Source organism: Mustelus asterias, chromosome 8 (assembly GCF_964213995.1).
Source record: "Mustelus asterias chromosome 8, sMusAst1.hap1.1, whole genome shotgun sequence".
Lineage (NCBI taxonomy): Eukaryota > Metazoa > Chordata > Chondrichthyes > Carcharhiniformes > Triakidae > Mustelus > Mustelus asterias.
The window spans coordinates 87,231,385-87,253,477 of NC_135808.1; the positions used below are offsets into that span (position 1 = coordinate 87,231,385).

The following is a 22,093-nucleotide window of genomic DNA, read 5'->3' on the forward strand; positions in this document are numbered from 1 at the left end:
CCGCATCAAAGGTCTGAAGTTCAACCTGGGCGGAGTGCGAGGTTCTGGGGAGCGGGGCTCTGATAAAGGCAAGGGGGACAATGTGAAAGGAGAGCTATGAAAGGAGTGGGGAAAGGATGAGGGTTCACGGTGACAGGCAGAGGGGCAAGGGGGTGGATGAAGACAAATAATGAAGGCAGAGGGAAAGCTGAGAGGAAGGAAGCTGGACTCTGACAAGGCTGCATGAAACGCTCTGAAACAAGGGAGTCAAAGCAATACTATATCGTTTATTGGAGGGGGATGGATGAAGACTTCAGAGGTAGTGGGTAGAGGTCCAAATGGGGCATGGGTGATGGATTCAGAGGGTTAAAGGTGGTTGAATCAAGGAACGGACTTCTTCTTGAGGGTGCAATCCTTTTCCCTCTGGGTTGCTGACATGGTCTGGTGAAGACAGCTGGAGAGACTGATTATGAATATTCAGGACTGGTGTTTAAATATGGCGCTGGATCTTCGAACCTGTCAGCTGCCAGACCACCAGGGCAATCGGAGGGCAACTTGCCTGTGTATAATTAATGAGGTTTAATGGGCAGCACGGTAGCACAGCGGTTAGCACTGCTGTCTCACAGGTCCAGGGACCCGGATTCAATTCTGGCCTCGGATGACTGTCTGTGTAGAGTCTGCACATTCTCCCCGTGTCTGCGTGGGTTTCCTCCGGGTGCTTTGGTTTCATCCCACAGTCCAAAGATGTGTGGGTTAGGTTGATTGGCCATGGTAGCGGGACTAGCAGGGTAAATACGTGGTGTTACAGGGATACGGCCTGCATGAGATTGTTGTTGGTGATGGGTCGAATGGCCTCCTTCTGCACTGTAGGGATTTCAAGAGCAGAATCTGGTGCAGGATCCCGCAATTCTGGTTGATGGGACAGGCCCTATTGGAACTGCCCATCACTGCACTTAGTTTCAAACTGGGAGAATGCTGGCAAAGAGCTCCTCTTCTTTCCTCAGGAGGTATGGATATTAGGAAATTTCCATTGGAAACCTTATTATGGCACTGTTGCAGCTGATGGGGGAAAAATGCTGTTCAATTGGCTTAAAGACACAAAATACAAGTGACGAGGGAAAACAAGACAAGTGATTGAGAAGTAGTTTGAAAATTTGAAAAAATATCTTGTTACTCGGGTCATTAAATTGCTCAGTTTCTTGCTATACTGGGCAGTTAAACCGCAGATAGGCAACTCTGTGTTAGTCATGCATGGATAAAGAACGATATACTTGCTTTGAAAATAGCACATTTCAAGACCTCAGGATGTCCCAAAGTACTCTGCAGCCAATTGAGTAACTTTGAAGTGTAGTCACTTTTCTAGTGCAGAAAGAAATGGCAGAGAATTGCATGGTCATCTGTGAAAATTGTTTGGATATGTAAATAAAATATTCAAATTAAACTTTAGCCTATTTTAGGCAGCACAGTGGCACATGGTTAGCACTGCTGCCTCACAGCGGCAGGAACCCTGGTTCAATTCATGATTTGGGTCACTGTCTGTGCGGAGTCTGCACGTTCTCCCTGTGTCCATGTGGGGTTTTTTCGGGTGCTTCAGTTTCTTCCCACAGCCTGAAAGTCGTGCTGTTAGCCATGCTAACTTCTCCCTCAGTGTGCCTGGACAGGTGCCAGAGTGTGGCCACTTTCACAGTAACTTCATTGCAGTGTTAATGTAAGTCTACTTGTGACACTAATGAGTAAACTCAAACTTAATAGCTTAGATATTTGAGATGTGAACTATTCCATCACCCTGACCTAACATGAATCACCCTGATAAGCAAAAACGATTGTAAAAATACTGAATAAGATAAATGAACAAAATGTATGAATTCCAGCAGTGATAAAATCTGACACAACTGTAAGTGGCTGTAACTGTCACAATTAAACAGCATTAGACTCAAAAAACAGAGAAATGCATGTTCCATATAGATGTTAATTTCAGGGTTTATTGTAATTGGGAAACTCATTGAATGTATAGCACATACAGGCATTTGTTCCCATGTGGGTGGCAAGCAGGCATTAGTATGGAGGAAAACAACGCATATAATTAAAGTGCTCCCTGGCCTACTTTCAGACGCCCACACAAATTCACAGCTATCACGACCCAGAGACACTATCAGAATTATTAATGTTTAAAGGCTAAAGCACGTTAAAGCATTTTCTCTTCAAAATTACCTTCGGAGATGTTTCCATAAAATATTTTACTTGGCTTAATGAAAATAAAAATCACTTGTCTCATATGTGTTGGAAATTTCTTTTGTTAGTATTGTCTTGGTATGAAAAGGTCTGAAATGGAACTGAATGTTAATAAATGCGGTATTTCTGATTCACTCTGACTACTGACATGCTTTCACCTTTTGGGAGATTCTAGCAACTTGCAGGAATCCCAAGACAGAAGAAAGAATTTCCTGGAATGTATTGTCAGCCGGAGCTCCCCGATATGTCCATTGATAAATACACTGCTCCACGATTTCTGATCTACTTCAATGCAGGCAGATCTACCATAGACTGGGTATCTTTAACCTTCTGCTTGATTGCCCACAGGTCCAGCCTATTTCCTGGTTCAGGGGCCATCAATTATTTTGGATGGGCACAAGGCTCACTAGATGCTGCAGGGGCAGCAAGTGGGAGGTGCAATGACTATGGTGTCTTACTGTGTTATAAATGGGCCAAATAATCACAGGGAACTTTTTAAACATTCCTGCAACCTCTGGCACCTGGAAAGAAAACTGCTGCTTGCTTTGAGGACAAGCCAAGGTGTTATTTTGGCAAAAGAGCCAAATCAGATGCTAAATGAGTGCTGTACTAATAAGAGACCTTTGTTTAAAAGACTGGTAATAGCAAATTTTGATCCTAATTACTGATTACCATAATCTTAATTTGCCTTGAAGTGCTAAAACAGACACATGCAGATACAATACTCAATGGCTGGTTACACATAATTCTACTCACCTGCTTCCACTGAAGATGTGTAGTAGGTTGGTTGGCACACACCAACTCAGCATGGCTCAGTGACTGAGTGAGAAGACACACATTGCTCAGACTTGATATTGGAGATCATGGTGGAGGAGATCCAGAGGAGGAGGGATGCCTTGAACTAGGTAAGGAGTACCTGGTCCTCCTCTCTCTCTCTCTCCCATGCAGCATTTGGTGTTATGCTACCTGACTTTGTGTCTCTGCATTCCTTCTGCAGAGCAAGGAGGACCTGAGCAAAGTGTTGATGACCAAGCACTCCCTTTCTCCTGACTCTTATAAGGTATCCAATAATATGGAATAGTACAGCACATTCTCTTTAGGCAAAGCCCTCAGATAATTTGCAGAATAAATATCGCTACATTGATGATGTATTCTTGACAAATTATTACCAGCATATTCTGTTTTTATTCCAACTTGTGAAAGTTTCCCATGTGTTGTAAATGTCCTCTTCAAATCTCCAGTAGCTGTTTAAAGATCCTCTGGACAGCTATGCTAAGTGTTTTCATTTATTTATATTTATTAATGTCACAAGTAGGCGTACGTTAACATTGCAATGAAGTTACTGTGATAATCCCCTAGTTGCCACACTCCAGCGCTGTTCAGGAACACTGAGGGAGAATTTAGCATGGCCAATGCAGTTAACCAGCGTGTCTTTCGGACTTTGGGAGGAAACCGGAGCACCCGGAGGAAACCCACGCAGACACAGGGAGAACGTGTAGACTCCATACAGACAGTGACCCAAGCCAGGAATCAACCCCGGGTCCCTGGTGCTGTGTGGCAGCAATGCTAATCATTGTACCACCGTGCCGCCCTTCGTGCAAGCTGCAATTCCTTTACCAAGATGGCAGCTTGAACTAAATGCAGTCTAAACTACCATTTCAGCACAAGGCCCCACTTCGGCTACTACGGATGCTCCTTAGTGCCTGTGGTATCTGAGGATTTGTCATTTGTCATTCCTCCCTGTTTCCATAAGGCAATAAATTGTTCTTTGATCGATAACATTGTGAAAGCCAGCTGATTTCTTTTGGGTGGATGTATTATGTATCCAACATAACTTCTGGGAAGGAAATGAGTGATAGGAAGCTGATGGAACAGTTCTTTCTCCCTGCTTTGCTCGGATGAAGTAGAACTAAATAAGCTCAGAGAAGTTCCCTGATTGTCTAAGACAGCAATGCACTGCTAGCAGACTGATGTGAATAATGTCACCAGAGGCCACCTATAAGTATTTAGATGCATATAAAGGCTGTCATCAACTTCACAACAGGCTGGTGAAAAGAGGCTGAAGTTAGGTTCCAACAGTTGATAAATCTCTGATGATGCCAGAGGCAACCCACAGTCTTCTAAAAATAACTTGCTTATTATTTGCAAATATATAATGCCTTTAACATAGAAAATAGTTATAAGGTGATTCACACAGACATAATCTGAAAGAACAGGAACCAAGCCAAAGAAAAAAATATTTAGATGGGGTGACTAAAAGCTTTGCCAAAAGAAACTGCATTTATTTAGCACCTTTCATGATCATAGGATGTTCCAAAGATCTTCAACAGTCAATTAAGTACTTTTGAAGTGTCATCACTGTTGCAATGTAGGAATTGCAAGAGCCAATTTATGCACAGCAAGCTCCCACAAATAACATTGTGAAAATGACACAATAATCTGTTTTTGTGATGTTAATTAAGCGATAAATATTGGCAATGACACCAAAGAGAACTCTCTTACTATTCTTCAAAATAGGGCCTTATGATCTTTTACCCTAATCTCTATCAGTGTAACACTCCCTCAGCACAGTGAATTTTAAACTTATTTATTAGTGTCACAAGTAGGCGTACATTAACATTGTAATTAAGTTATTGTGAAAATCCCCTAATTACCACACTCCAGTGTCTGTTCAGGTACACTAAGGGAGAATTTAGCATGGCCAATGCACCAAACCAGCACATCTTTTGGACTCTGAGAGGAAACCGGAGCACCCAGAGGAAACCCACACAGACACGGGGAGAACGTGCAGACTCTGCATAGACAGTGACCCAAACCACTCTCAGTACGATACTCTCCGCCTTGTGGATGCTCCACTGTATCTCCAGCTGCTGCTCCAGCTCCATAACCTGGACTTCTAAGAGCTGCAGCTGGAGACACTTCCTGTACACATGCTGATTCTGGGCATTGGAAATGTTCTTGGCTTCCCACGTGGAGCACAAGGTGCACACCATGGCTTTGAGCTCCACTGCGATGACTTACCCCTTTAAATTAAACATTTGAAAGGTGCTTAATATCAAATAATATCAATTACTCCAGGGTCCTTCATCCCTGGTTCTCTTTCTGTATAATATAGGCCTTACAAACAAGAATCCACAAAATGGCCTTATAAACTATAAATGATAAAAGTTGTAAATACTTATCCTACCTTACCCACTAGTCACCAGTCAGCTCTCTCCCTTGTAGCCTCTACTTCTGCAGCAAGGCAAGACCATTCTCTGAAGATTAAAGAAGTTAAGAAGCAAAGAAAAAAAAGAAAAAAGCACCTCTTCCCCTCTGCACCGAATCTGTATTTCTGCCCCATTCCCATCACTTCTAGAATTTTGGGCCCTGTGAGATCTTGAACTTCAATTAAATCATCTATATTTCCTCTTGGCTTCAGCTAGTTACACTTCAATATAATCTTGATTGATAGTTTATCGCAGATATAGACTATGAGAGAATATCACTTGTCCATCTAACAAAGTTCCAGAGAACATGAAATAACTCATACTAAATGCAATATGGCTGAAGTTCCAGTGGAAAAAGAGAAGTAGGCCATGTGGTCCAATGGCATGAGATAGATCTGATTTTTGAGAGTTAGGTGAGTGCCACTGTTGCATCTGTGTAGGTGCAAGTGACTTTGGACATGACAATGTGCCCATGACTCTGGAGGAGCTCCATGTCTTTGCCGGCAGAGCAAGGATCCTAGATTTTTTTTTGGTCCAGCGTTTGTTCTGTAGATTAAGGTGTTCAACTTCTGCGACAGGGGCGCTGCCTCCCAAATTACGGCGCATGCAAGTTTATAATAGTATAATAGTCAACTCCATAGCCACAGAAATGTGGCTGAATTTCAACTACCCACAGGCAACGAGGGATTGGCAACAAATGCTGGCCAGCCAGTGACACCCATTTTTCACTAACGAATAAAAACAAAAGCTTGCTGAAGAAATTCATTTTTCTCGGCATGATAGATGTGCTCAGAATGTTATGAGAGAAATTCTAAGTGTCCAACTAGCGTGAAAATGGGAGAGTTGTAGATCTGGTTTTTTGGGTGAGTTGTTATGCCTAATCTTGTGCACATAGTGCATACAAAAATGGACTAGACCATTTCTAGCTATTACAGGCAGTGGGCAAGGCTTAATTCACCAGCCAGCAACAGAGGGAGCTATTGCGCATGTGCAGACCTGTGCCTACACATGCGTAATTCCAACAGCAGAGGGATCTAATGCGCATGTGTAGACCTCTGTGTCTGTACATGTGCAATAGCAAAAGCAGAGACCTGACAGAGAAAGAGCTGTCAGGTTTCTGCTTTTGGAGCCAGCCTGAACCAACCCCCCTCCCACAATTGTGGGGGTCCATGGTCGATCACAAGCCTCACACCTCCCAAAATGTAGCCTCCGCCATCCCCCACTGCTCAGACCAATTGCACCCCTCCCCCCCACTGACTTGTTGCAGAGTGGCGGCAGGTTCCGCCTCCCTCACCCCACCGACCAGAGCTGCAGAGTGGCAGCGGGACTCTCCTCCTGCATCCCACCAATCAGAGCTGCAATGGCAGCGGTATATCCCTCCCTGTCTGATTGGGCAGCTCTAGCCTGGCCCCACTCCAGGGGCACCGCCTCTTCAGACCCCACCCCATAGGCCCTGCCCCTGTCGGTCTCACCTCCCGGCACTACTGACGGGCAGTGTCAAGGTGCCTGGTGGGCGGTGCAAAGGTGCCAGGCTGGCACTGCCAAGATGACAGGCTGCCACTGCCCTCGGCCTCCCCAGGGGGGCTTCAGTGACCTCTGGTTCTACCGGCGAGGGCAACACAACTGTTCCTGTGCATGGGGAGCAGGTGTTTTCCTCGCCAGAGAAAACCTCCCCCGGCGAGGCCATAAAGGCAAGTGAGGCAGCGCGATTGCGCCCAGGCTTGCTAATAACCTGTAAATCAATAATTTAATAAATCTAAATAATTTATTCCGCCTCTCATGGGAAATGGGCGAGAGGCTGACCTCACCAGAAGTCCAGATCTGGTAAGATTGCGAGAGCCGAGAGCTGAGAAATCGGGCACAATCCTGATGTCTTGGCTCTCGTGTGATCTTACCATCATTGTTCCGCCCACTCATGGGCAGGGCGAACCGGTAAAATTCCACCTGGTATCTTGGGAGTGGTCAAATTTGAATGGACTTGAGCCTGAACTGGTATTATTGAACATCACAGAGACCGGCCAAATAGAAGAACATGGAGAAAGGTAATCTGAAAGCCAAATGAATCATAGTCATTACAGCACAGAGAGGAGCCACTCAGTCTACTGAGTCCGTGTTATGGATGTCTGAATATAACAAAGTCAAATAATTGCTCATATTGCTGAATTCTGACAAAAGGTTTATACTTGAAGAGTCAGCTGGCTTACATTTTCTCATCAGATGCAGCATTTTCTGATTTTGTTAGTAATTTTCATCATCTGCACTATTTCTCATTTAGCTCAAATATTTGCTTTCCTTCACTGGAGACTGACATATTTAAGGGACCTAGAAAATGGGAAGCAAATAATAAAAGGAATAAATTCAGGATGTGCCAAAGTACATCAAAGTCAAATAGTTAATTTTGAAATGCACTCTTTCTTGTCAGCAAAGACAACAGCCAATCTGCACACAAGGTAACAGCAGAGATAAACGATCAGTTAAATTGTTTTGGCTGCTGGTTCAAGGATACATTTTGGCTAAGACACCAGAACACTCCTTGCCCAAGGATGCCTGGGATCTTTTATCTCCACCTGAACAGGCAAATGGGACTCAGTTTAAATCTCATCTGAAAGTTATCACTTCTGATGATATAGTACTCCTTCAATAATATCGTGTGGAAGTGATCAACTTCTGTGCTCGATAACAAATAAATGTGAAGTTAGAGAACGAAATTACAAAGGTTGCCTCAGTGGCTCAATTGGTTAAGGCTGCTGCTATATATCATGAAGGCCACCTTCAAAGCCGGCGTCTGTATTGAGTTTGCTGATTACATCTTGAATCATGCTACAGCTCAACTCACATCTACTAGATATAGAAAGCAGAAAAACTATCTAGAGTTTCTGTTCCTGATCACAATCCATCAATCCCTACTATAGGTGCATAGATGTGATCTTACATGTGGTTGAAGAACAGGAAGAACTACTTATGATAAAGCAATGGAAATCCCCAGAAATTTCATATAGAACAGTTTTGTAGTGCTGAGTCAAAGACCAAGAAGTGTAAATGTTAAAAGGTTTGTGCTGAAGATGGTTGATCCAGATCAGGGTGTCAGTAAAGGTACTACAATTGGATTCAGTGTCCTTAAGTAAGTGAGGGAAAATACATGAATATTTTTTGCATCTAATCATTACCTAATGTACTTGGGCATTAGATAAGGAAAAGGGTTATCTTGACGGTGAAATCTCCATTGTCAAATACTTTGATAACACTCAAACGTAAACACTTCGGTGAGATACTGGAGGGCTGTTGTATATGTTGTTATCTAATTTTTTTTGCACATACCCTGGAATTTAAATCAATTCTGGAGCATCAATACAATGCAAATGGTCGGGTAAAGGTTGAATGCTGCATTCTCCAATTTCAGCTGTGGGGAAGTGTTGGACTGAAGCTGGGTCTCTCCACAGAGATCGGAAATAAGAGTTGTTTTCAGGTCACTACTAACCAGTTCAGAATAGGATCCTGGAATTGTCTGTTCAATATGTTTGCCCCATGTGTATGGACATCATGAGAGAGGTGGGGGTGGGTGAGTTTGGCGGCTGAGGACATAATTTTAAAAATGTCTCCCTGCCTCTGAATTAAATTGGCGAACAATTGGCCAAGTTCTCAGTGGTGGCCACTCCCCAGTTTTCCCTGTTGAAATATGCAGGTATATGGAATTGGTAGAAGCAGGAGCAGAATGTGATACCCTAGAGGTTCAAATACCATGCGAAAACTCATTGTTAACTGATGCATGGAGAATGGTCAGTTAATCCAGGCATGAGAGGACATCAATGCTGTGGCATGTACCCCAGGGCAAGTCACTATCTTGAAGGAAGAAAATTGGAAGGAGAAATAAATGTCATTAAACACTATTAATTTGTCAACAATCAAATGTATTTTCATTGGTTTACTTGAATGTAAAATATTTTCTTTACAATAAAGTTAAGAATTCTCCAGCCATTATTCATGCAGATACAATTTTAATATATGTTTGTTTCATTAACCTTGTACACATGGAAATTATGATTTCAATATGAAAATGCAAAAAGCATGTATTTTCCAACCAACAACCTAAGCTGATAATGCAATCCATCCAGTGGTGGGATTTTACATTTTAATTTGTATTCATTAAGAGAACAACTGATTTAAGACTTGTTTTGCCTGTCTTATGGGTTGTTAGGAAATGAGTCATTCTGTGTAAAAATGGCCCCCTTTGCACAGGAAGTCTATGAAATCCATGCCTGGCTGCACCATGCAGTAGATATGATTTAAATAGGTTGCATTTCACATTAGGGAACATTTTCCTTTCAGTTTATCTTTTCTCTTCTGTTGTTTGGATTTCTTTCCATCCACTTGCAGGCTCACTGGTCTCCTCTTTTCCAAATTAAGCAACTCTTGGAAAAGTTCCTGCACATTGTAGTTGAGTTTAGCAGAGGTCTCCATAAAAGAACACATCCACTTTGTGGCCAGAGCTTCTCCTTCAGTGGCCTCCACTTCCCTCTGAGTCTCATCACTCTTATTTCCCACTAGCATGATGGGGATGTTCTGAATGTTCCCTTTGATTTGACAGATCTGCTCATAGATGGGCTGAAGTTCCTCCATGGATTGTTTGCTGGTCACAGAGTATACCAGAATGAAAGCATGCCCTTTGGAAATGGATAGCCTCTGCATTGCAGGAAACTGATGACTCCCTGTGGTGTCTGTGATTTGAAGTGTACAGATATTTTTATCACAGCTTATTACTTGCCTGTATGTATCTTCGATTGTTGGAATGTATGTTTCTCTGAAAGTTCCTCTGACAAAGCGCAAGACTAAGGAACTTTTCCCAACTCCTGCAGCTCCAAACACAACTACCCTATAATCATTGCTTTGCTCTGGCATTTCTGAGGATTATGTGCAGGTACTTGAATCAACAAAATCCTTTTAGGCTAAGAATGGTTTCAGTTGCATGTGATTTTAGCCCCTTACATTCCCAAATATGTTGCGGAGCTGTAAAAACAAACAAACAGGTAATTAGTGTCATATCATTTCTATTTCTTTCCACCTCCATAATACTGCCCATCTCCAACCCTACCTTAGCACATCTGCTGGTGAAACCCCCCCTCACTACTTTTGCTAATTCCAGATGTTCCAATACTCTCCTCAGCATCTCCCATCTCTTACTTTCCATTAACTTCAGTTCATTTAAAACTCTGCTGGGTGTAATCAGGCATTGGGGAAAGGAGATATTAGGACAGTAAACTAAACAATTGGTTAGCAGCACCTTAGGTAGGAGAGAGAAAGATGTTAAGAAGTCAGAGGAAAGATCAGTATTGTGTAGCGCCGTGTGTGCATGGCTACAATTGGCAGGGTGAATGAGTCGGGAATGCACAAGAGGCAAGAGTTGAATTTAATCCTCACTAGCGCAACAATTAATCCACTGACAGAAGGACAACGATCCTAGCCCCATGACACGGTATCCTCATCCCCAACCCCAACCCAACTGATCTCTATAAAACAAGAACAAATTGCCTCAGATCACTAAGCAATAACCACACCAAAAGATTTGACTGTATCAGTACATTCCCTGGTATGTACCATGTAATCAAAAAATATACTCTTGTGAAACCACGTTTTATATCAAAAAAATATTTTTGAAATTCGTAAACCCCGAATTGATTCTCTTAAAAAAAAATGCTAAACCCACATTTCAGTCTAACATTTGCATCACTATACCGTCTACATTCTAAAACTATTGAAATGGAAACACCCTGTCTGGAAATCACCAGGAATCTTGAAAGGGATGAATGGTAGCCATCTTCTATCCCATTGGCAAAGCATCCGGACATTTACCTGGATATTGAACTTAGTGGAGGTAAACCATTAGACTATTATAATCACTTGGATAATGGAACTCAGGCTGACAGAGGAATTTCCAGCCAGGATAACTGGAATGCACCAAGGCCACAAGGCAATTGGAGAAAGAAGGCCATGTGACAAGCCAACCCTTTGTGAATTTAAGCACCTGTTTTCTCTGCAGGAAAATGGGATTAGAATCGATCAGTGCTTGATGGCCTGTGCAGACATGATGGGCTGAAGAGCCGCTTTCTGTGCTGTAAGATGCTCCGGGCAGCATTTTACAGCCTCACTTGTCCCAAAACCGTAAAATCTCACCTGAGATCAATGAACCTTTTTATGGCCTGCCCCTCACCCGCTCCGATTCCTGTGATGGGTGGGACAGTAAAATTCATTCCTATGATTCTCTGAACAGGACAAGCATCTGAGACACTGAAGGAACAAGACCCTGAGTGGGTTCCTCCCCTCTCCCCCCACATCTCTCTCTCCAATTTGCAAAGTTTGAACCCTGTTGGACAGAGATTTTAAAAACAACTTAATGTGTCTCCAAAAGATGGATAGATTATTCACCTACATCTACATCTTTAAACCACCTCAACACCAAAAGCAACAGGACCACCAAATAAAAGCAGCAGGACACCAAGTGCAGCCTGAAGCGAGCTGAATCATCATCCATCACAAGCCATCTAGCCCTTCAATTCTTCAAGTTTACTGGAGTCTAAATTACTTCATCTATCCTCCCATTCTGTAATCTATGTGAGTGTGTGTGTGCGTGAATGGCAGAACATTTTTATTATTTTATCGAGATTGGTTCAGATACAATAAAAACTAACCTCTTTTTAAAAACTTATGAAAACCGGTCTATGTGTGTATTTTATAGTCACAGCATGTAAACAGTTAAACACTCACAAAATTGGCAAGTACAGTTTGGTCAAAGCAGGAGATGGAGAAGAGGAGGGTGGAGGCATTTGCCTCAAGGTCACCTAATCCTAAGAGTACAACAAACATTTCTTCAGAATTCAATCAGACACTTCCAGATAACAAATGCAAATCGACCAAGAAGACAAATGATAGTTATCAAGATCAAAATCCTATGAATCAAAGATAAAGAATGAATTCATCATATTCACCATAAACCAGTAATTCTAACTTCAGCTGATAAAATCGCAGAACTTGATTCCAAAATGCTGGCTAAAAACATCAGATCAGAATCCCTTGCAAAGGAAATGTAATTTTCCATTTCCAATCCTCACTGCAAACCACTAATATATTTCAATCACCACGTCTACTAGAGTAAAAAAACAGCAACTTCCTTCAGACTCCGCTGAGATCATTTCACACGATAAATTGAAGTGTCAATCTACATTTAGGAGACTGGGGGAGTTTAAAATTCGTTCCACATACATACGGCATGGTTTCCCGCAATCAGTCCAGCTCTGCCGAGTTCACCGATGCCAATTGTGCAACAGTTGGGATGTTCCAATTGGCCATTAAGCCCCCGAATTAGAAACATTGTTTCTTACAGCAATTCTGTGGTCCCTTGCCGGCGGACATGCATATCTGGGAGTCGGGTGAATACAGCATCAAGTGTTGCTGTTATAAAGGGGCTGCTGATAGTCGCAGGCTACATTCACGTATGGTGAACAGGAGGAATGTCCAGGTTACCGGACTGCCTGGTGTCACCGGAGTCAGAGCGGGAATACGCACCTTCCAGAAAGGTGGGAACACGGAATACTTCGCTCCAACTTCAGGATTAGCAATCCCAGTCAATCCTGTGTGTCCTTTTATTCCTCAAATCGGGGCACCAAGGCTCGCCCGGGGAAGGATATCCCTGGAAATGAGTGGGAAAAAAATGACAATGTGTGGGGGAGGTGGGGCAAGAAAACAACTGGGAAAGATCTCAGCCTGACGTCAGTTGCATGATGCTGTTCTGGGGTCGATTCCCTCCCTTCCTCCCACATCTCTTACACTCCACTCCGAATGAGCCTCCACATTACTGACATCCCTTGTCTCTCGCCTCCCACCACCTTCTTTTCCTCTGCCTCCCCCTCCCCGGTTATTTTGGTCTTTTCAGATTGACAGCCAATGATTGCATTCTGCACACATAGCAATTGATGTAAAGAATTCTCCTCGGTGCAATTATTTTATAAACAGGTTGCCCTGGTTTTGGCAGGGGCTTTTTTTTTCAAATCGAAACCCGGGATTTCTAACTAGGTGGGTGCACTGATAAAACTGCTCATATATAAATAAAATACATATATTGCAAGGTTCTGAATAAATATAAATATTGTACATCGGCAGACAGACAGCCTCCCCGAAGCAGGAGCTGAAATAAGCCCTGTAAATGGAACAGAATTAGAGCCACAAATAACATTACTTTTACATTTAAAAAAAAGAGAACGGAGGCAGAAGGGAAATCCACTCACGAGCTCTGTTTACCTACCTCCAGCAAGACAGGTTCTCCTAGAGTCAGGCGAGCTGGCAATGATTGTTATTTGACGAGTAATGTGCATGAACTGAGGCGGTGGAATTAGGGACAATTTACAATCATTTGGTAATTAAGACATCGAACAAAAACACCGACACATCACTTCATGACAAGCAAAGCCTCCCAATGTGAAACATCTTATTTCCTTTCTGCTTGTACATACCTCACGCATGTTTCATGGAGATTTTTAAAAATGTAAATAGGAATTCCTACGTACACTATTTGCCATATAGAAAGCAGGGTCAGGGAAAGTCCATTCCTTACAGGGGAGAAGCGAATGCGTTTGAAATAAGGCGAAAGCTCCAACCGTTCTTTCATTTAAGGGAGATTAAGACAAGTCTTTTCAGAGTTTTTATCCATTTCTCACTCTCTACATTCGGAATCTCTCAGCCAACTGCGGCAGGAAAAGGTGAAAATTCATATCGATTTTCGAAAATGACAACCCCGTTTTTCATTCATTTTTTTTGTCAATGTGGAACAGTCCATTCATGGAGCTGAAAAAAGAACGTTTAATGATGGTTACGTGGAAAGACATGATGTGGAGATGCCGGCGTTGGACTGGGGTAAACACAGTAAGAAGTCTCAACACCAGGTTAAAGTCCAACAGGTTTATTTGGTAGCAAAATCCACTAGCTTTCAGAGCGCTGCTCCTTCGTCAGGTGAGTGGGTGCTCGGAAAGCTAGTGGATTTTGCTACCAAATAAACCTGTTGGACTTTAACCTGGGTGTTGTGAGACTTCTTACGTGGAAAGATACAGAAGATACAACAAGGAAGTTCAGCCCAACCACACTCACAGTTCCCCAAACACCTTCCAGCCTTTTCTTTCCAGCCGCTTCAGCTGTTCTTGAACTTTCACATGGGGGAGAAGCTTAATGCCCAGTTTTGCAACGGTGAAAAACCTCTCTACGTTCTGCTGCCTCCAAACAACACTGAACTACTCCAGATAACCTACTGGTTCCAGCATCTTTCAGAGCTTCAGGACAAAGTGCTACACCAGTTGTAGGATCCTGAAAGCGAAGTTGAAGTACACGCAGAGGCACTGCTTGCTACACTGTTGGACTGTTCAGCAGCCTAACCAGAAATCCTGAGGGGAGGCTGGAGCCTCATCAAAGAAAATGGCCCAGCAACTTTTCAGCTTGTGTTTTAGTGGCTCCATGTCAAATGACTACTTTTTCTGCCCGCCCCCCGCCGCCAAACAACCAGATACTCGGTTTCCCTCCAGCATGTATGAAGAACCCCATCCCGGGGCTGCCCCCCTTCTCTCCCAGGATTTATCTGCCAACTGGTGTCTACCCTGAGACGGACCATCCCACCCTCCCTGATAAAGCGAGCTGCAGAGGCAATTCCCAATTAGCAGACTGCTACTCATTGGCAGCATTTAAATGACGTCCAAGGCAGAATTTGACTTGGGCCTCAGCCTGGCATGAACTGGCACAATGCCAATTTTATGCCTATTTCAGGCATAATTTGAATTTCTTGGCAATAGTTTCAATTCGAGGGTAGTCAGTGGCATAGTTGTATTGTGCTGGAGTAGCAATCCAGAGACCAATGGCCAGTGCACCTAACCAGCATGTCTTTCGGACTGTGGGAGGAAACCGGAGCACCCAGAGGAAACCCACACAGACACGGGGAGAACGTGCAATCTCCACACAGACAGTGACCCAAACCAGGAATCGAACCTGGGTCCCTAATGCTGTGAGGCAGCAGTGCTAACCACTGTGCCACCGTGCCACCCAAAATGTCCCAACGCGCTTTACGTTGAAAGAGTCTGCTTCTATCTATCTTGCCCCAATCTTTTATCATTTTAAACACTTCTATTATATTGGCCTGGATTCTGCTTTGTCCTAATGAAAAGAAAAGTATTTTTGAAGTGTTTGTTTGTACCTGTATTTCCTCATATCAGGCAGCAGGCTAGACAAACTATGTTTAAACAATCCTCCCTACAGAATGGAGCTTAGTACCACAAGCAGTAATTTAGTTGAAGTCTCATCAAGATGTTAGATCTGCTCATCATTACCTCTTAATTTTTATAATCTTTGCCCCAAGATAAACTTCAGAATTCTTTTGAAACTGCCTTATAAATCTTTAGTGCTCTGTGAATCTATACCACTCCCCCCCCCTCCCCCCGCAAATCCTTCTGCACTTCCAGAGCAAAATATAAGTTCTGCTGTTCTTTTTAATGACAATTCTTGACCAAAATGAAATGCAAAATAATGTTTTTGGACATAGTTCCAGTGTTTGTTCAAGGAAATTGTTTCAACAATAGGAAATCATGTATTCAAATTGCTGGCCAATTTGTGTAAAATAATGATGCTTTCTTCAGGACTATTTAGAAACATAGAAAGAAACATAGAAAAACTACAGCACAAACAGGTCCTTCGGCCCCATAAGTTGTGCCGAACATATCCCTACCTTCTAGGCCTACCTATAACCCTCCATCCTATTAAGTCCCATGTACTCATCCAGGAGTCTCTTAAAAGTCCCTATTGAGTTTGCCTCCACCACCACTGACGGCAGCCGATTCCACTCACCCTCCACCCTCTGTGTGAAAAACGTCCCCCCAACATTTCCCCTGTACCTACCCCTCAGCACCTTAAACCTGTGTCCTCTCGTAGCAGCCATTTCCACCTTGGGAAAAAGCCTCTGAGAGTCCACCCGATCTATGCCTCTCAACATCTTATATATCTCTATTAGGTCTCCTCTCATCCTACGTCTCTCCAAGGAGAAAAGACCGAACTCCCTCAGCCTATCCTCATAAGGCATGCCACTCAATCCAGGCAACATCCTTGTAAATCTCCTCTGCACCCTTTCAATCATTTACACATCCTTCCTGTAATGAGGCAACCAGAACTGAGCACAGTACTCCAAGTGGGGTCTGACGAGGGTCTTATATAGGGTCTATTTGTGGGATAAAGGAGAATGGTTTAGGAAATATGATTTGCACTTTGATTGAGTAAGGAGCACAGAGACTAGAGAGAATCACAGAGGCAGCCATCACCAAAATATTAAAATGTGATAGTGAGGGGGAAAAGAGTTGATTTGATTCCACACAATGCTGATTTAAGAATGAGTGATAGCCAAGAAACTAGCAAGAATTCACTGACTTACAAAAAACATTACAAGCAATAGTACCAAAGACACAAAAGGAAGTAAAGGTACTAATATATGAATGGTAGAAGCATTTGTAACAAAATACAGTATCTAAACAATATTGTCGTGGCAACAGGGATTTTGGTGAACTCCAAAAGTTGTTTATTCCTATTTGGAGCAAGATCAAAAGGGAACTGCCCAAACCATGGCTTACAAGGGAAGTTAGAGATAGTATTCAATTCAAAAAAGAAGCATACTAATTGGCAAGAAAAAGCAATAGACCTGAGAGTTGGGAGTAGTTTAAAATTCAGCAAAGGAGGATCAATGGATTGATTAAGAAGAGAAAAATAGAGTATGTAAGTAAACCAGCAGGGAACATAAAAACTAACTGTAAAAGTTTCTATAGGTATGTAAAGAGAAAAAGATTGCCAAAAACAAATGTAGTCCCCTTGCAGTCAGAAACGGGAAAATTCATAATGGGAAACAAAGAAATGGCTGAGGAACTAAATTTGTATTTTCCTTCTGTCTTCTGAGATGAATAATGTACCAGAAGTGCTGAGAGAAACAAGTTTCAGTAAGGAGCTGAAGGAAATCAGTATTAGTGGAGAAATGGTTTTGGGGAAATTGATAGGATTGAAGGTGGATAAATCTCCAGGGCCTGATAATCTTCATCCCAGAGTACTTAAGGAAGTGGCCCTAGAAATAGTAGCTCGATTGATGGTCATTTTCCAAAATTCTTTGGACTCTGGACGAGAATAGAATAGAATAGAATAGAATACCTACAGTGCAGAAGGTGGACATTCGGCCCATCAGGCCTGCACCGACAACTGGCCTTATCCCTATTACCCCACATATTTACCCTACTAATCCCCCTGACACTAAGAAGCAATTTAGCATGGCCAATCAACTGAACCTGCACATTTTTGGACTGTGGGAGGAAACCAGAGCACCCAGAGGAAACCCACGCAGACATGGGGAGAATGTGCAAACTCACACAGACAGTCACCCAAGCCATGAATCAAATCCAGGTCCCTGGCTCTATGAGACAGCAGTGCTAATCACTGTGCCACCATGCTAACCACTGTGCCACGGTCCTACAGATTGGAGGGTAGCTACTGTAAGCTGCTATTCAAAAAGGAGGTAGAGACAATACAGGGAACCATAGACCAGTGAGCCTAACGTCAGTACTGGGGAAGTTGCTGGAGTCCATAGTCAAAGATTTCTTAGCTCAGCATTTGGAAAGCAATGGTATAATCAGACAAAAATCAGCATAGATTTACAAAAGGGAAATCATGCTTAACGAACGTTTTGGATTTCTTTGAGGATCTAACTAGTAGAGTTGACCAAGGAGAACCAGTGGACGTGGTTTATTTAGACTTTCAGAAGGCTTTCGACAAGATTTCACATAGCAGACTATTATGTAAAGTTAAAGTGCATGGGATTGTGGATAGTGTCTTGAGATGGATAGAAAGCTGGTTAGCAGGTAGGAAGCAAAGAGTCTTTTTCCGATTGACAGGCAGTGACAAATGGGGTACCGCAGGGATGTGTGCTATGACCCCAACTGTTCACATTATATATTAATGATTGGGAAGAGGGAACTAAATGTATTATCTCCAGATTTGCAGATGATACAAAGTTGGAGAGTGAGCTGTGAGGAGGATGTGGAGATGCTTCAGCGTGATTTGGACATGCTGAGTGAGTGGAGATATGGATGGTCAATGCAGTAGATAAATGTGAGATGATCCACTTCGGTAGCAATAATCGGAAGGCAGATTGTTATTTGAATGGGTATAAATTAAGAGAGATGGATACTCACTGAGACCTTGGTGCCCTCGTGCATTATTTGTTGAAAGTAAGCATGCAGGTACAGCAGGCAGTAAAGAAGGCAAATGATATGTTGGCCTTCACAGCGAGAGGATTTGAGTATAGGAATCGGGATGTTTTACTGCAATTGTATAGAGCATTGGTGAGGCCACACCTGGAGGACTGCGTACAGTTTTGATATCCTTATCTGAGAAAGGATGTCCTTGCTCTAGGGGGAGTGCAGCGAAGGTTTACCATGTTGATTCTGGATGGCAGGTCTGTCATATGAAGAGAGACTAAGTTGGTTAGGATTATATCCACTGGAGTTTAGAAGAGTGAGAGGAGTCTCATAGAAATTATGAAATTCTAATAGGATTAAACAGGGTAGATTCAGAAAAAATGTTCCCAATGGTGGGGAAGTCCAGAATTAGGGGTCATAGTTTGAGGATAAGGGTTTTAGGATTGAGGTGGAGTAATTTCTTCATCCAGAGAGTGATGAATGTGTGGAATTCACTACCACAGAAAGTAGTTGAGGCCAAAACGTTATGTGACTTCAAGAAGAAATTAGATATAGCTCTTGCAGCGAAAGGGATCAAGGGATATGGGGGGAAGATGGGATCAGGATATTGAATTTGATATCAGCCATGATCATAATGAATGGTGGAGCAGGCACAGAGGGCCAAATAGCCTTCTCCTGCTTCTATTTTCTATGTTTCTAAAGGAGTGCCATAGGGTTTGGCGCTGGAACCCATATTGTTGCTAATTAACATTAATGACTCAAACACTGAAACCCAATACAAACTTGCCAAGTCAAAAGATGTTAATAAGTTATCAAAATGGTCAAAACAACCAGAAGATATTATAATAGGAACAAGGAAATGGCAAATGCTTTAAAAATACTTTATATTCATCCCCACGGTTAAAAACAAATTCCAGAAATAGTTGCAAATGAATGGTTTTGTAAAAATGAGGATATGATTATTAGCAAGAAATAGTACTGGGGAAATTAATGGAACTTAAAGTCAATAAAGCCCCTGAACCTGTTGGCCTGCATAAGAACATAAGAAATAGGAGCAGGAGCAGGAGCCATCTAGCCCCTCGAGCCTGCCCCGCCATTCAATAAGATCATGGCTGATCTGATAGTGGTTTAGTTCCACTTACCCACCCGCTCACCATAACCCTTAATTCCCTTATTGATCAGAAATCTATCTACCTGTGACTTAAACATATTTAATGAGGTAGCCTCCACTGCTTCAATGGGCAGAGAATTCCAGAGATTCACAACCCTCTGAGAGAAGAAGTTCCTCCTCAACTCTGTCCTAAACTGATTCCCCCTTATCTTGAGGCTGTGTCCTCTAGTTCTTGTTTCCTTTCTAAGTGGAAAGAATCTCTCTGCCTCTATCCTGTCGAGCCCTTTCATTATCTTATGTGTCTCTATAAAATCTCCCCTCAGCCGTCTAAACTCCAACGAGTACAGGCCCAATCTACTCAATCTCTCCTCATAAGCTAACCCCTTCATCTCCGGTATCAACCTGGTGAACCTTCTCTGCACTCCATCCTAGGCCAATACATCCTTCCGCAAATAAGGGGACCAAAATTGCACACAGTACTCTAGTTGCGGGTTCACCAGTACCTAGTACAATTGCAGCAAGACCTCCCTGCTTTTATACTCCATCCCCTTCGCGATAAAGGCCCAACATTCCATTTGCCTTCTTGATCACCTGCTGCACCTGCAAACTGAGTTTTTGCGATTCATGCACAAGGACCCCCCGGTCCCTCTGCACAGTAGCATGTTGTAATTTTTCACCATTTAAATAATAGTCCATTTTACGATTATTCCTTCCAAAGTGGATAACCTCACACTTGTCAATGTTATACTCCATCTGCCAGATCCTCGCCCACTCACTTAGCCTATCCAAATCTCTCTGCAGACTTTCCGCATCCTCCACGCAATTCGCTTTCCCACTCATCTTTGTATCATCTGCAAACTTTGTTACCCTACACTCGGTCCCCTCCCCTAGATTGTCTATGTATATGGTAAACAGTTGATGCCCCAGCACCGATCCCTGCGGCGCGCCACTAGTCACCAACTGCCAACCAGAAAAGCACCCATTTATTCCAACTCTCTGTTTCCTGTTAGATAACCAATCCTCAATCCACGCTAACACTTTACCCCCAACTCCGTGTACCCTAATCTTCTGCAGCAATCTTTTGTGAGGCACCTTATCGAACGCCTTCTGGAAATCCAAAAACACCACATCCACCGGTTCCCCATTGTCAACCGCACTCATTACATCTTCATAAAAATCCAGTAAATTCATCAAACACGACTTTCCTTCCATGAATCCATGCTGTGTCTGCTTGATCGAACCATTTTTTTCCAGGTGTCCTACTATTTCTTCTTTAATGATGGATTCCAGCAATTTCCCAACTATGGACGTTAAGCTAACCGGCCTGTAGTTACCCGCCTTTTGTCTACCTCCTTTTTTAAACAGTGGCGTCACATTAGCTGTTTTCCAATCAGCCAGCACTTCCCCAGAGTCCAGCGAATTTTGATAAATTACAACCAATGCATCTGCTATTACTTCTGCCATTTCTTTCAGTACCCTGGAATGCATTCCATCCGGGCCCAGGGACTTCTCTACCTTTAGTCCCATTAGCCTACCAAGCACTACCTCTTTAGTAATAGTAATCGTTTTAAGGACCTCACCCCCGACAGCCCCACGACTATCAATTTTCTATATTTGTAAAAACTTTTACTATCAGTTTTTATATTTTGTGCTAGTTTAGTTTCATAATCTATCTTTCCTTTCTTTATCGCTTTCTTAGTAGTTCTTTGTTGTTTTTTAAAGCTTTCCCAATCTTCTAATTCCCCACTAGTTTTGGCCACTCTGTACGCATCAGTTTTTAATTTAATACTCTCCTTTATTTCCTTAGTTATCCACGGCTGGTTATCCCTTTTCTTACATTCCTTCTTTATCACAGGAATATATTTTTGCTGAGTACTGAGAAAAATCTCCTTAAAAATCCGCCACTGTTGCTCAGCTGTCCTACCAACTAGTCTGCGCTCCCAGTCTACATTAGCCAATTCTGCCCTCATCCTATTGTACTCGCCTCTGTTCAAGCAGAGGACACTGGTTTGGGACCCTACTTTCTCACCCTTCATTTGTACTAGAAATTCAACCATATTGTGATCACTCATTCCAAGAGGATCCCTCCCAAGAAGATCATTAATTTTACCTGTCTCATTACACAGGACCAGATCCAAGATGTATCCTAGGGTTTTAAAAAAAGGTTGCTAGAGAGATGTTGAATGCACTGTTGTGATGTTAGAATACTGGATACTAGAACAGACCACTTGAATTGGAAGGTAGCACTAATCAAGAAAGGAAAGAAAACAGGTAACTTTCAGGCCAGTTCCCTGAAATAGTAGTATGGAAAA

The 22,093-nt window shown here is 42.7% G+C and overlaps 1 protein-coding gene across 1 annotated transcript; it reads right to left on the reverse strand.

Moving 5' to 3' along the window:
* Window positions 1-9,632: 9,632 nt before the first annotated feature.
* On the reverse strand, window positions 9,633-13,096 carry LOC144497924 (GTP-binding protein Di-Ras2-like). Its single transcript, XM_078219377.1, has 2 exons — window positions 12,978-13,096; window positions 9,633-10,424 (listed from the first exon to the last, which is right to left on the reverse strand). The coding sequence occupies exon 2, from the start codon at window positions 10,314-10,316 to the stop codon at window positions 9,720-9,722; it is 597 nt and encodes a 198-aa protein (XP_078075503.1). The 5' UTR covers window positions 10,317-10,424; window positions 12,978-13,096; the 3' UTR covers window positions 9,633-9,719.
* Window positions 13,097-22,093: the final 8,997 nt, after the last annotated feature.